This window comes from Eriocheir sinensis, unplaced genomic scaffold (genome assembly GCF_024679095.1).
Source record: "Eriocheir sinensis breed Jianghai 21 unplaced genomic scaffold, ASM2467909v1 Scaffold161, whole genome shotgun sequence".
Classification (NCBI taxonomy): Eukaryota; Metazoa; Arthropoda; class Malacostraca; order Decapoda; family Varunidae; genus Eriocheir; species Eriocheir sinensis.
In genome coordinates, this window is record NW_026110973.1 from 317,244 (window position 1) to 333,530 (window position 16,287).

General features: G+C 46.5%; 1 protein-coding gene across 1 annotated transcript; it reads right to left on the reverse strand.

Annotated features, from left to right (window-relative positions):
• Window positions 1-6,015: 6,015 nt before the first annotated feature.
• LOC126990384 (piggyBac transposable element-derived protein 3-like) lies at window positions 6,016-10,618 on the reverse strand. The gene is made up of 3 exons (XM_050849006.1): window positions 10,347-10,618; window positions 9,410-9,575; window positions 6,016-9,022 (listed from the first exon to the last, which is right to left on the reverse strand). The coding sequence occupies exons 1-3, from the start codon at window positions 10,350-10,352 to the stop codon at window positions 7,308-7,310; spliced, it is 1,887 nt and encodes a 628-aa protein (XP_050704963.1). The 5' UTR covers window positions 10,353-10,618; the 3' UTR covers window positions 6,016-7,307.
• Between the last annotated feature and the right edge of the window lie 5,669 nt (window positions 10,619-16,287).

Here is a 16,287-nt window from a genome sequence, read left to right on the forward strand (position 1 = left end):
TCGCCTACATCGACGACGTCCTCATCGCCAGTCCTGACGCCGACACACACCGCCAACATCTAGAGCAAGTTTTCACCCGTCTCCAGGACTACGGCATCCAGATAAGCGTTGAGAAGTCAGAGTTTGGTGTTACCTCCGTCGACTTCCTCGGCCACACCGTCTCTCCTTCAGGCATCACTCCCATCTCTTCCCGCTGCGACGCCATTCAACAGTTCCCGAAGCCGACAACTCAGCGCCAGCTCAAGCAGTTCCTCGGGATGATCAACTACTACAACCACTTCATTCCACACTGCGCGCTCATCTTTCAGCCACTCTACTCCATGATCAAGCCCTGCAAGAGAGGCCAGTCCGTCACACTCGCCTGAACTCTCGAAGCTGACGACGCCTTTCTCAAAGCCAAGGAGGCACTGAAGGCTGTTACCACACTCAGCTTCCCTACTCCAGACGCCACTACTTCAATCTCCACGGATGCCTCAGACACCGGCGTTGGTGGAGTCTTGCAGCAGCACGTAAACGGAGCCTGGAGACCCATTGCATTCTTCTCACAGAAACTCAACAACGCCGAGAAGAAGTACAGCGCCTTCGACAGAGAACTTCTCGCCATCTACAAGGCTGTCAAGCGCTTCAGATACTTCGTCGAAGGCCGGGAATTTCACATATACACCGACCACAAGCCTCTTGCCACAACCATCATCAACAACAAGTCCACCTACTCTCCCAGGCAGCTGCGCCACATCGACTTCATCTCTCAGTTCACGACAGACATCCGGTACGTCAAAGGCGAAGACAACATCCCCGCCGACGCTCTCTCCCGTAACATCTCTGCAACATCCTCCTCCCTCATCGATTATGCCGCCATTGCTGCAGACCAAGTCGACGACGCCGAGCTGCAGCAATTGAGGGATAACCCCGCTTTGTCGATGAGGCGAGTCGAGTTCCCCGGGACCAACGTGCACCTGTACGCTGACGCATCTACCGCCACCATCCGGCCCTACCTGCCGAAGAACCACCGGTACCCACTCTTCCGCCTGCTGCACGACCTCTCTCACTTAGGGATCCGAGCGTCACAACGGATGATGTCCTCACGCTTCATATGGACGGGGCTCAACAAGGACTTCAGAGACTGGACCCGCACCTGCGTCCAGTGCCAGGCTTCCAAGGTGACGCGCCACAACGTCTCGCCTCCAGCAGCGTTCACGCCCCGATCCTCTAGATTTGAAAACGTCCACGTCGACCTCGTTGGCCCACTCCCACACTGTAGTGACCCATAACACACACCATTTTCTTTCTCGTTTCATCCACCTTCATTTCTTCAGTCTGCCCTGTAACTCACCTAGTCCTCTACTCTTCTTTCACTCTCACAACGCACTGACATATCGTTCTTCACATTTACCACATTGTGGTCACTACATTGTCTCGTGAGTGCTGGACGAGGCAAGCGGGTAATCAGCGGTGGTGGGTCGCTCTCCCTTAATATTGGTTCGCTTTGCCTCTTGAGCGGTGGCCGAGGCAGTCACTGACGGGTAAACGGCGGGAGTAATGGACTCAGGCCTCGTGAGCGCTGGCCGATGCCAGCGGGTAATTGGCAGGGTGAAATCGCTCGCCCTTAATGGTTGGATTTACCTCGTGAGCGCTGGCCGAGGCAGTCACTGACGGGTAAACGGCGGGAGTAACGGACTCAGGCCTCGCGAGCGCTGGCCGAGGCCAGCGGGTATTCGGCGGGGGTAGATCACTCGTCCTTAATGATTCGCTTTGCCTCCTGAGCGCTGACTGAGGCAGTCACCGACTGCTCGATTGACGGTTAAACGGCTGGAGTAACGGACAAGTCAAGGAGACACTGGCCCTTCATAAGACATACAATTTGGTGTGTGGCGGGTAAACTTTGCGACTTGAGGCCAGCACCTGATGGCTCGTTTTACCTCGTGAGCGCTGGACGAGGCAAGCGGGTAATCAGCGGGGGTAGCTCGCTCGCACTTAATAATGGTTCGTTTTGCCTTGTGAGTGCTGGGCGAGGCAAGCGGGTAATCGGCGGAGGTAGGTCGCTCTCCCTTAATAATGGTTCGCTTTGCCTCTTGATCGATGGCCGAGGCAGTAACTGACGGGTAAACGACGGGAGTAACGGACTCAGGCCTCGCGAGCGCTGGCCGAGGCCAGCGGCTAATCGGCGGGGTTATGTCGCTCGCCCTTAATGGTTCGCTTTTCCTCATGAGCGCTGGCCAAGGCCCTCACTGTCGGGTAAACGGCGGGAGTAACGGACTCAGGCCTCGCGAGCGCTGGACGAGGCCAGCGGGTAATCGGCGGAGGTAGGTCGCTCTCCCTTAATAATGGTACCCTTTGCCTCTTGAGCGCTGGCCGAGGCAGTCACTGACGGGTAAACGGCGGGAGTAACGGAGTCAAGCCTCGCGAGCGCTGGCCAAGGCCAGTGGGTAATCGGCGGGGGTAGGTCGCTCGCCCTTATTGGTTCGCTGTGCCTCTTGAGCGCTGGCCGAGGCAGTCACTGACGGGTAAACGGCGGGAGTAACGGACTCAGGCCTCGCGAGAGCTGGCCGAGACCAGTAGGTAATCGGCGGGGGTAGGTCGCTCGCCCTTAATTGTTCGCTTTGCCTCCTGAGCGCTGGCCGAGGCAGTCACTGACGGGTAAACGGCGGGAGTAACGGACTCAGGCCTCGCGAGAGCTGGCCGAGACCAGTAGGTAATCGGCGGGGGTAGGTCGCTCGCCCTTAATTGTTCGCTTTGCCTCCTGAGCGCTGGCCGAGGCAGACACCGACTGCTTGAGTGACGGTTAAACGGCTGGAGTAACGGACAAGTCAAGGAGACACTGGCCCTTCATATTACATACAATTTGGTGTGTGGCGGGTAAACTTTGCGTCTTGAGCGCTGGACGAGGCCCTCAGTCATGAATCGTGTGGCGGGTAAACGGGGGGTGGGGTGGGGGGTGATGGGTAACGCGCCTGTACCTGATGGCTCGTTTTGCCTCGTGAGCGCTGGACGAGGCAAGCGGGTAATCAGCGGGGGTAGCTCGCTCGCACTTAATAATGGTTCGTTTTGCCTCGTGAGTGCTGGACGAGGCAAGCGGGTAATCGGCGGAGGTAGGTCGCTCGCCCTTAATGGTTCGCTTTGCCTTTTCAGCGCTGACCGAGGCAGTAACTGACGGGTAAACGGTGGGAGTAACGGACTCAGGCCTCGCGAACGCTGGCCGAGGCCAGCGGGTAATCGGCGGGTGTAGGTCGTTCGCCATTAATGGTTCGCTTTGCCTCCTGAGCGCTGGCCGAGGCAGTCACCGACTGCTCGAGTGAGGGGTAAACGGCAGGAGTAACAGACAAGTCAAGGAGACACTGGCCCTTTATACGACATACAAGTTGGTGTGTGGCGGGTAAACTTTGCGTCTTGAGCGCTGGACGAGGCCCTCAGTCATGAATCGTATGGCGGGTAATCGGGGGGGGGGGGGATGGGCGGGGTTGAGCGCCAGCACCTGATGGCTCGTTTTGCCTGGTGAGTGCTGGACGAGGCAAGCGAGTAATCAGCGGGAGTAGCTCGCTCGTACTTAATGGTTCGTTTTGCCTCGTGAATGCTGGAAGAGGCAAGCGGGTAATCGGCGGAGGTAGGTCGCTCTCCCTTAATAATGGTTCGGTTTGCTTCTTGAGCGCTGGCCAAGGCAGTAACTGACGGGTAAACGGCGGGAGTAACTGACTCAAGCCTCGCGAGCGCTGGCCTAGGCCAGCGGGTAATCGGCGGGGGTAGGTCGCTCGCCCTTAATGGTTCGATTTGCCTCCTGAGCGCTGGCCGAGGCAGTCACCGACTGCTCGAGTGACGGGTAAACGGCCGGAGTAACGGACAAGTCAAGGAGACACAGGCCCTTTATACGACATACAATTCGGTGTGTGGCGGGTAAACTTTGCGTCTTGAGCGCTGGACGAGGCCCTCAGTCATGAATCGTGTGGCGGGTAAACGGGGGGGGGGGGTTTACGTGCCAGCACCTAATGACTCGTTTTGCCTCGTGAGCGCTGGACGAGGCAAGCGGGTAATCAGTGGGGGTAGCTCGCTCGCACTTAATAATGGTTCGTTTTGCCTCGTGAGTGCTGGACGAGGCAAGCTGGTAATCGGCGGAGGTAGGTCACTTGGGAATTTTCATAACTGAAAATTATTTTTTTGTTTTTACCTTAACTTTTGGATAATAAGGAACAACTTTCATTTCGGAACTTTTTTCATATTGTTCATAGGTTTCTTGTTATGATCCTCAACAATTTTGTTGATATACCAGGACATGGTAATAATATCTTCTGAATTATTTCCTCCTATGTAGTGACAAAAATATGTAGATTCTCAAGAATAACATACCTTTTTTTTAGTATAACTTCCATAAAATAATCATTTATAGTTATAATCATGTTTTACAATATAATTGTACTATTTCTTTTATTTTTCTAGGAATAGATATGTAGTATTGAATTCCTTTTATAACTAAAAATAGTTCACTTCCGAAAATATCAAGGAATTTGATAGTAATGAAAATATTCTCACTGCCACTGCAGATTATATACTAGAAAAATAAATACATATACATATATCATCACATTATATGCAAGAAATGAAAATAAATAGATGTATCACAGCCTCATATCCTCACAGCCATATGCAAAAGAAATTATAAGTATATCACAGTTGTTCCACATTATATGCAAGAAAATAATAACAATTGATACAGTATCCAGAAAGAAATGTTGAGTATGCATTATTTGGCTTCATATCCTTTGTTATTCATCTAGGTCTTTGTGTGATATTGTACAAAACACATTTGTTTGTTCTTCAGGCATAGAAATACATTGCATTTAGTGCATCTGAAACCTGAAACCCCTTTTGGGCACAGAGAGCAGCGCCCCCTTGCTTGCTTTTCTGAGCTTGTTGGCATAGGCCAATGGTCAATTCCATCATATCGGACATCCTTTGATGGCTTGGCTTTCTTTACATTGCCCTTCTTGGGTGTTATTCCTCTGGATATTGGCCTACCTACACTGACCTTCTGGTTTATCTTTACTAAAGTGCCAGCTATTTCAGCACGAAAGCATTTCAGTGTCATTGGGGATTCCTTCAGCAATGTGGCTTCACGCTTATACAAAAGCCAGCTATTGGCCACTGATAGATCTAGCAAATAGCCAAAAAGGGGAAGGTACCACCTGTGGGATTTCATAGGTGTTTTGTACAAAGATACCAACATGTCAGAAAGGTCAATGCCTCCCATGTGCTTATTGTAAGCTAGTACAATAGAAGGGCAAGGAATGTCAATCTTGCGTTTTTGATGTTTATCATATCTTTTCACAGCTCCTTCAGGTTCAACTCCCACTGCATTACTAAGGAGTGTTACACATTTATTGTCATGCCATTTGATAGCGATGACATCTTCAGATGATTTATAATCATAGTAACCCCGTTCTTGCTTCTTCATGTCTTTGTCTGATAGCAGCTCAACTCCACCGCATCTGGATTCTCTTACTGTGCCAAGACATTTTATACTAATCAAAGACTCCAATTTCTTTACCAGTTTGTAACTGGTAAAAAAGTTATCACAAAAAACCACACAAGAGGAAGGATCAGGGATGGACCTACACAATACCAACATGACCTTTTCACCAAGCAGGAAATCTTTCTCATTCTCAGGTAGATCTTCATCATTAAAGGTTGTTGTACCTTGATACAAAAGTAGATCATGTACAATTCCAGATGAATTAGATCTACACGGTAAATTTTGAAACCCCATTTATAAGGTTTATTCTTCACATACTGTCTTAGTGTCCCAGCCCTTGTACCCTTGTAAGGCACCATCACCTCATCTACGCTCTGGTGATTACTTCCCTCTATCTTCTTACACTGTCTGCGAACCATTTCAAACACAGGTCTTACTTTGTGAAACTTATCATCTTGGGTGTCCTTTTTCTTATGGTTGTCAACAAAATGCAAATACCTCTTCAGGCATTTTAACCTTTTTGATTTTATGTCAGCCACAAGTGGATATCTAAAATGGACACTTCAGTAATCATCCATTGCTGGCAAAGAGCATATCCCCATGTAGAGTAACACAGCCAAAAACTTTTGCATTTCTCCTACAGTTGTACATATACTACCTGTTGTTTCCTGAACTGAATACAAATTAGTCTGTTGTACAAGAAGATCTACCAGTTCAGGAGTAAAATATCTAGAAAAATACTGAAATGGTGTTGATAACTCGTCTGGGGCTGTAAAGTTCTTCTCTAGTGGGTAAGAGTTATCAATATCTCTCTTTCTCCAAAGCCTTCCTCTTATGGGATCACTGACATGAGAAGTTGGTGCTCCATTTTTCTCAATAGGAACCAGTTTAGGTTGAGGTGTGTTCACTTTACGTTTTTTGAAGCAGGGTTGCACTGTTGAACCACTGGGCATTTGCTCATCATCATTTGAAAGATCACTGACTGCATCATCTGAATCATCCTCATTTATGTTAGCAGTGAAATCTGGGTCATTGACATCATCATCGCCATCATCAGCAAGCCCGTCGTCTGAATCATCTCCATCCTCAGGGATGACAGCTACTAAATCCCGTCGTTTCCCGTAAAAGCTCCGCGCATCCATTTTCCTAAAATGAGAAGAAAATGTGTAAAAAAATCTGGATTTTATGGGCAACTCAACAATTTTGTCGATGAGCCAGCTAATGGCATATTTTTACCATAAACAGGCTCCTCAACAAAATTGTAGACAACATTTCATAGATCCAGTACTTCATCATTATCATATTCTTCGGGACTTATCATCATATCAACATGATCACTATTGTTTAGACTTTGCAATAATGTCACACAAATGCATCATACCTTTCTACGTAGCATCCAATATAAGCAAAAACGTAGAGCCAGGTGAAGCGTGCCGGCTAGCTGCCGGTGGTGTTGATGTCCTATCAGCTGACTACCACACCACTGCCATCTATTGAGTCAAGATTGAACTATTTATGTTCGACAATAATGTAGACGTGCCTTGATGAGAAATATTTTTGTTTTGGACCATTTATTACTTACTTTATGTAAGTAAAAAATAGCTCAACAATTTTGTTGAGCAAACGGTTTAAGGGTTAAATAAGTTTTAGACATAGAAATTAGAAGAAAAAATTATTACATATCATTATTATGCCTCCTGCAATAAAGTGTGAGTTATTCTGACCTAATTTCCTACCATTTACTTTACTTCATGACCGAGAAATGGTACGAATTTGTTTTATTAGACCAGTTTAGACATAGAAATTAGAATAGATAATTATTACATATCATTATTACATATCATTATTAGATGAGGTGGATGTGGAGGGCGAGTTGGAAGCCGGGGGTACGTATGTGGAACTCCTCGAAACAGTTCCGAGTTTCGCTGTGGCAAAGGGCAACCTGACACACTTTGCACACCCACCTAGACCGGTGCATCTCCTTGTGAGTTGAGCAGTGTTTGCAAGTCATCCGTTGCTTGACAAACACTGGGCAGTGGAATTTGGAGTAGTCATAGCGAAGGTTGTCTGCTGGGCGGTGGGATTTTTGTCCCTTCTTTGGCCGGACAAAACTCTCAGGGGTATCGCGGAGGCACCTGGCAGGTCTGGTTTTGTAGCCACGGGCAAAGGCACTGATCTCCAGGCGGAAGTTTTTGAGGGGCATGGGCTTCTCTGACAGGGCTTTGGAATCCCTCTTGTACAGGATCCAGGCATTAGTGGTGCAGAGATCCAAGATGTACCCGAACAGCCTGAGATAATACCGCCTAGCCTTCATCGGAGATTTGTAGAGATGGGTGAGCATGTCGGACTTATCAATGCCCCCCATTTTACCATTATACTCCTTGATGACCGCTGGGCATGGGATGTCGACCTTTTTCTTGGATTCCTTGTCCCACCTTTTGGCCTTGGAGAGTGGAAGAACCCCGGCATCAGAAGAGAGGATAGTGACTGGTTTGTTGTCCTTCCGACACATAGCAAGGACCCCGTTGCAGGAGACATAATCGTGCTTCCCCCTGGGAGTGGTCTTCTTCTCCATTTCCTTCCTAGACATCAGTGGTGGATTTCCAATGCGGTTGGGTCTGGCAGTCCCCACATAGCGGCATTGGAGCTTGTCTTTCAGGAACTCAACCAGTTGGATGCTCGTGAAGTAGTTGTCCGCATAGATGGCGGAATTAGCGGGGTCTTTGATGGTCTTGGCAAGGACAATCACAATCCTGTTGCTCAGTAGCTGTTCTTCCTCCTCCTCAGTCAGGTCTACAGGGTGGCTGCTGAAGCTCGTTTGTCCCTGATACATTAGGACATCGTGGATGAAACCATCGATACTCGCACGGCAGAATAACTTGTAGCCGAACTTGTCCGGTTTGTTTGCGATGTACTGGCGAAGATTCCCTGCCATTGTGCCCTTGTATGCCACCATCACTTCATCAACCGACTGATGGGGAGTTTCCTTGACCCGCAGAAATTGTTTTGTTATTCCTGTGAAGAGAGGCCGTATCTTGTAGAAGCGGTCTGTGGAAGCCTTGGCATAATCGTTGTTGTTGAAGTGAATGGTGGATCTGAGTTGTTTAAATCGCTTTGCGGACATGTAGTCGGTCACCTGTGGGATGCGGGTGTTGACTGCCCAATAGTCATCCAGGGAAGGAATGTGGACTACCCCCATGTAGAGGATAATGCCCAAAAACACCATCAGGTCCTGGATGTCAAGGGAGAAAGCGGTACTGACATCCTTCTGCCGTGCATACAGGTTCGTCTGGTACACAATGTCTTCAAGTATCTCCATGGTCAGCATCTGGAGGAAAAACTCATAGGGCTTCAGGAGGAAATCAGGCACTGGATGGTTATACTCGGGTAAAGGAGTGTGTCCGATGTCTTCTTTCTTCCATACCCTTGATGGCTGGTCCTTGGCCTTCTTCACCTTCTTGGTGGGTGGTGGAGTGTCCCCCGAGACCGTCTCATCCTCATCATCCTCACCTGCATCATCATCAAGAGGCATTTCTTCAGGCCTGATCCTAGTCACATGTCCTGCGGAATGTGTATAAATTAGTAACATGAACAGAGATAAAATAAAGCTGGCTTAATTAAATAAAGCTAATTTCTTTATATATATATATATATATATATATATATATATATATATATATATATATATATATATATATATATATATATATATATATATATATATATATATACACTCATAGAATGTATACTGTAGTTATCTAGCATAACTGAATTTAACCCTCGGAATTGGGGTACATTTTTACTAATAATATTATTGCTATTATTAGACAATTTTATTAAATCTTATGGTCATCCTCTATCATTTATCTAGAGTATAATAATATATTTACACCAGAATGGCATCCTGGTTCCGAGGGTTAAGTAAATAAAGATTTATTTTATTCTCACCTGAAGTTGTAGGTGTCATGTTTTCCTCTACAACATAATCAGGGTCCAGGTCACTATCATCCACATCACTCTCAGCCTCTACCTCCAAATCACTATCTTCCGCTACAGGAGGAGCAACCCATCTCCTAGGGTCGGTGGCCTTCCGATAAAAACCAGAGCTAGGAATCTGCAACAATGGAGAATATTTGTTAATTAAAATGACCTCTTTAACCACTTTTGTCTTCAAATAAACCAAAAATACATAATATAAATACATAATACATATGTCCCAGGATGACCTCGATTGGCCCTGGAGGCTTTTTGTCATCTCTAATTGCTATAATACATAAAAATACATAATATTCGTTTAAAATACAAACCTTATATTACAAATGGGCACTGAAATTAACCCAATTTGGTCCCAATATATATATATATATATATATATATATATATATATATATATATATATATATATATATATATATATATATATATATATATATATATATATATATATATATATATATATATATATATATATATATATATATATATATATATATATATATATATATATATATATATATATATATATATATATATATATATATATGTATATATAGGGTTGGAAATATATTATGGTCACTTTGGACATTATATTAGGTATTAAAAAGCAAAATTACAGATTTTTCTTATATTTTGTATATACGAAAAATCATGTCCAGAAGCGGCCAGTGTGGCCCTATCGGGCCACATATGGTTATGAGGAACTCGATCAGTGTGGACCGATAGGGCCACACATGGTTGTCGGCGACTCGGTTTTGTGGACCGATCGGGATACAGACTTTTTCACGTAAGTTTTACACTAACTTTCCATAATGTCAATAACTTGAAACCATATTCTTTCAAGAGATAATTTATTCAAATGTACTATATGTGAATGGTATTTACTTACGTTCATTATTTTGGGCGTGAGGGCGGCGAGAGTAGGAGCAACTGGGTCCACTTGTGAAGACCAGGGAGGCCTGCAGAACACTGCCGGCTTTGTGGAAGCGTCGCTTGTAGCCCGGCCAGGCTGGTGGTCTGTGATTGGTCGAATTATGATGACGAGATTCTCCTCTATTGGCTGAGCCAAAGAGACGCGTGTTTCGTCATCATGACGTCATTATATAGGCGCGAAAACACACGTGACTTATGTGGCCCGATAGGGCCACAATAGCGACAAAGGGTTAATGTGGTTCATGTGTAATGTGTACGGTGCTGATTGATTGAAAATACGAGCACGCAGTCATGAGATGTCCCTAGGAATTCCTTCAATTTTAGACATACCTACGCTACGCAAGTCTGACATGAATGTGCTTTCGGTGCTAATTAAAATACGCTACAGCAGCCATGAGATATTCCGACGAATAACTTCGGGAGAAAAGGAGTAATTTTGGTTTCTCAGCTCAGCCCCTGCTCCCTATCTCGCTCATTCAAGTCCCACCCAAAAAATCGGACTTTCTGGGACTGGACTGAGTTGAGCACCTCAAAATGCTCATTTTCTCCCGGACTGAAAGTGAGCAACATTCCTACACTACGGAAGTGTATAGTTAATGTGGTTCAACTGTAATGTGTACGGTGCTGATTGATTGAAAGTACGAGCACTCAGTCATGAGATGTCCCTATGAATTCCATCAATTTTAGACATATCTACGCTACGCAAGTCTGCCATGAATGTGCTTTCGGTGCTAATTAAAATACGCTACCGCAGCCATGAGATATTCCGACGAATAACTAGTTGAGCACCCCAAAATGCTCATTTTCTCCCGGACTGAAAGTGAGATGTCCCTACCCGCTTGCCTCGTCCAGCGCCCGCGAGGTAAAGCGAGCCATCAGGTGCTGGTGCGTTACCCCCGCCGTTTACCCGCCACACGATTCATGACTGAGGGCCTCGTCCAGCGCTCGAGACGCAATGTTTACCCGCCACACACCAAATTCTATGTCGTATGAAGGGCCAGTGTCTCCTTGACTTGTCCGTTACTCCAGCCGTTTACCCGTCACTCGAGCAGTCGGTGACTACCTCGGCCAGCGCTCAAGAGGCAAAGCGAACCATAACGGGCGAGCGACCTCCCCCCGCCGATTACCCGCTGGCCTCGGCCAGAGCTCGCGAGGCCTGAGTCCGTGACTCCCGCCGTTTAACTGTCAGTGACTGCCTCGGCCAGCGCTCAAGAGGCAAAGCGAACCATTATTAAGGAGAACGAACTACCCCGCCGATGATCCGCGGGGCTCGTGCAGCGCGCACAAGGAAAAACAAGCCCTCAGGTGCTGGCGCGTTACACCCGCCGTTTATCCGCCACACGATTCATGACCGAGGGCCCCGTCCAGCGCTCAAGAGCAAGCTAAGTTTACCCGCCCCACAGCAAATTGTATGTCGTAGGAAGGGCCAGCGTCTAGACTTGTGCTACAATTCCAAAAGTCTTGGGAAAATTCTTCCCACTTGTAGGGAACATAGCCAGCTTGTCGTAGTAGCCAGCACACGACTTAATAAATGACACTGGATCACCCAGCACCACCATACGAGGCTGAGGCAGGCGCCTCCTCGTTGCCGCGGACAGCAGGACTGTGACTCCTTCCTTCCTGTGTACGCCTGTCCCCGGAGTTTGTTGGTGAGTTTTCGTGGCTTGGAGGAGAACGAGGTAACGAAGGCACAGGCGCGGGGTGACCGCTGTCAACCAAATGTAACGGGCTTGTCGGGGGGCGTTTAAAGGGCATTGATTAAGATTTCAGCTTCCTTAAGGCGAATTATATTCGTAGCCTATATGTACAAGAAGCGTCGGAGCGAGAGCGACTGTCGTTGTGTGTCAGCCGGACTCTCGTGAAGGAGTGACGAGTTACAGGTTGGAAAATAATTGTTACAATTGGTCACGTATGTCAAGGTGACCTCTGCGCACCATCGGAGTGCGAAGTATACAAAACAGAGACGGTAAACACTGACGGACGACATTCCTATGAGGTGGCGTGATCTATCTGTCGTGGGTTTTTTCCATTGACAATTGTATGTCTAATTCGTGGTGATATTAAATAATAATAATACATTGATATCCTACTATAACAGGTTGCGTGACGAAACCTCCAGCCTTGTTAGGGAGAAGTCTTAACGGATCGCAGTGAGGATGCTTCTCTGCCGCCAACAACACTCTGACCGGTACGTAAGTCGTTTGCGAACGATTCGGTACGGCACATCAGCATATGGGTGTTCTCTACTAGGGAGGGGAGAGCCTGAACCTGTTTGTCGAGGCACTCCCGAGTTCCCTCTGCACGGGTCCATCTTCTAGCCCAGCCCGCGAACGAGCGGGGAGCGAATCTCTCGAAAATTCAATGGTGACCATCCCGATGCAGGCCGTACGCGGTATCGTTGGTCATCCAGCCGGGATTCTGCCTTAGAGGCTTTCAGGCATAATCACACGGACGAAGCCTCGCTCCACTGGCCGATCGACCAAGAGCGGAACCATATGTCCGGACCTGCCGTCCCACTCGTACTGTATCAACGGCACAACTGCCAACAGTAGGGTAAAAAAAAGGGGCTGAGTGGCCACGCGCTTTACTTGACTCCCTCGCTGTCTCGGACGGACGTATTTTACCCTCACAGATATATCGTACTCCAATAGATTTGGTATCAATGGCTTCATAAAGACTTGTACTAGAACATGCGCAAATAAAAACAGAGGAAAATAAACAATACAGACTCGTTTCTAGTCTCCGTATTGAGTTTTGTATACAGTATATTGTAAGTACTAACTCTTCTCCACTCGCTAGCTCGAAATTATGCGGGCTAACATTTTAAGCCGAATATATGTGTCAAAGCGGAATTTAGTGAGGATTCATATGGTATCCTCAAAATCTTCACACGCCTCATAGTTCCCGAGTTACATCAAGAAAACTGTATTTTTATATTATTTCCCGATGCATTTATCAACCTGCTAGTTGTATTAGTAGTAGTAATATTCGTGGGAGTAGTAGTAGTAGTCGTAATAGTAGTTGTACTAGTGATAGTAGCAATAGTGGCAACACCGGTAGCACTTGACGAGTGCACCCTACAACTCCAGCGACAAAGTTGCTCGTGACCGTTCGGAGGGGCCCTCTGGCGCGAAATTTCGAGATTGAGGGGTACGGCTAGTCGGCGGCCGGGCCGAACCTAATGGGCTTTCCGGTTCTGGCTCGCGCATGCGGCCATCGCGGGGCATCGAAACCCCGTGCGGGACGGACCCTGAGAAAACGGTAGAATATATAGTGGGGAAACGAAGGTTGAGCGAAAAGCGGGAGTAACTCACCACAACCCGCTCGAGCTTCTCCGCGCTAATAAGGCTTGGCATCGCTCGCTTCTACCTGGCAATCCTGATTATCAGGTCGATTTGATGTGACACCCTCGTCTCTTCCGCACAACCCCCTCTCTTTTATGAGAAGCTTCTCGGCATTAGCTGCGGCTCTTCGTGGCGGCGCACGTTTATACCGTGTTTTCCAATGCGATCAGCCTTCAATGCAGCGACCCCTCTCTCTCTCTAGGCGATGGTAACTCCACTCTCCGTGCGATAACGCATCCCGAAGGTGATGCCGCCGCACGCAATGTCGTCGGTTGGAACCCTAGTCTTCACACTGACGCAGCTTCTATCGAACGGTCGGTTGGAACGAAGTACTCCACTCTCGCGGGCGACGACGGGTGACGGTGTGCTGGGGCTGAAGCTGCGACTCCTCGTGATACATAGCAAATAACGCGGAAAGAATGAAATATGGGCAAAAAAACTCAGAATATACAAAAGCGTGGTTCCTAGGAATTGGTGGACGGGGACCACCTGGAGTGGAGTATGTGATGCAGTATGAGACTCCTGAAGGCCTAACTAATTGCGGGCTGATGATACACATGTTTATGCAAAATTTTTACGCAAAGAAAGATAATTTATGGGTACAAAATTCATACAAATGCGTGGTTCCCAAAACATTGGTGGACGGGGACCACCAGGAGTGTAGTCCGTGATACGAGACTCAAGAAGGATTGACAGATTGAGGGCATATGGTCGTTTCTAATGAGTGGACAGACCAACTATTTGCATGATTGTAACAAACCACATTTTCTGGTAGGGCTCTGGGGCTTTCCCCACCAGAGCAAGGGACTGTGTAACCTTGTCGAGGTGTACCAGCTTCATGACTACCTTGTGGCTGCTCGGGATATGGAAAGATACCTGTAACCTTCGGGGAGCTATAGCCACAAGGATGATCACCAATGAGCAATTCCGCCCCGCGGGCTAAGGCTGGCATTGCACACTTCCTTTGATTTGATGTTGATACCCTTGTCTTGCCCGCAGGCCGCACGCAATGTCGTCGGTTAGAAACCTGTCGTCGACTCATGCATCGGCTTCGTGTGTTAAGATAGAGTATCCATGCTTCGGCTTTGTCAGCGTGAACGCCGCCAACGCCTCCTCCTCTGGAACTAGATGGCGTCATGCTGGCATCGACCGCATTGGGGAGTTTCGCCTGTTGCTACTAGCGGGCGTTCCCTTAACCCGTCCGCTGCGGCATAGTTTTTTAAAACATGTACCGCCAGTGCGGCGGGGTTTGAGCTATTTTTTTTTATTGCGGAAATGGAATCCTTGTGGTCCAAAACCAAAGGAAAATGGGTTCTAAGTACCTGTTGTATATGTAAAGTTTTGTGCTATAAGCGAAAACGTCTCTGAGCAAAGCTTTTTCTACGCCTACTCTGGTGAGCGGTGAATACCAGCTGATGATGTTGCCATATCGGTCACTATTTATGTTTTACTTTGTCTACTGCATGTATATAACGTTTTAGTACCTCAAATTGGCAAGGCATGTTCGTAGTGATTATATGCGAATGCGAAAGTAATAAAAAACAATAAGATAAACGTGATGACAAAATGTTCACATGAATAAAATTGACCACATGATAGTAATACTCTCTCTCTCTCTCTCTCTCTCTCTCTCTCTCTCTCTCTCTCTCTCTCTCTCTCTCTCTCTCTCTCTCTCTCAGAATAGTATGAGCGATAGCGTATATTGTCTGGTAGATAAGTGATGTGTTGTCACAGATGAGTGACATGAGTGTTTTGAAACAGATGAGTGAAATGAGTGTTGTACGTGTGTTGTGAAACAGATGAGTATTGTGTGTTGTAAATTACTGTAAATGAGTGACATGAGTGTTGTGAGTCAGAAGTAAGACAGATGAGTGACATGAGTGTTGTGTGTTTTGAATAAGATGGGTAAAATGAGTGTTGTGTGTTGTGAGTTAGATAATATGAGTGTTTTGTGTTGTGAAGAAGATGAGTGAAATGAGTGTTGTGTTTTGTGAGTCAGATAATGTATAAATAGAAAAAAAAGCGTATCTCAGTAGGTGTAAAGGTGCGATGTCTCATCACTTTCATTTTCTTTTCAACTTTTTTGTAAAATTCTATGACTTTCCAAACCACCCAAGGGGTATCATAACAGGCTCGTTTTTTTTTTACAGTGGTAATCCCCAGAAGGCCTAATCCACTATGTAGTCCACGAGAAAGATTATTTGTAAGGTTTTGACACATGAGTCATTTTCTCATGCTATATTATTTACACATATACAATATTTACACATTTTACAGAGTATTCCACCACGAACACTTATGTACATTTTTTACACTGGCTCTCGCTGCACTTATAAGTGTTCTTTTGTATGGTAATCCTTGAAACAAGTAGAGAAACAGAATCCCAAATTGCAGTCTGGACAGAAGTACCTAGTGTCCTTCCGTTTGTTGTGTACCACTCTGCATACGTAACACTTTCTTCGAGGGTTTGCCTTTTATATATATATATATATATATATATATATATATATATATATATATATATATATATATATATATATATATATATATATA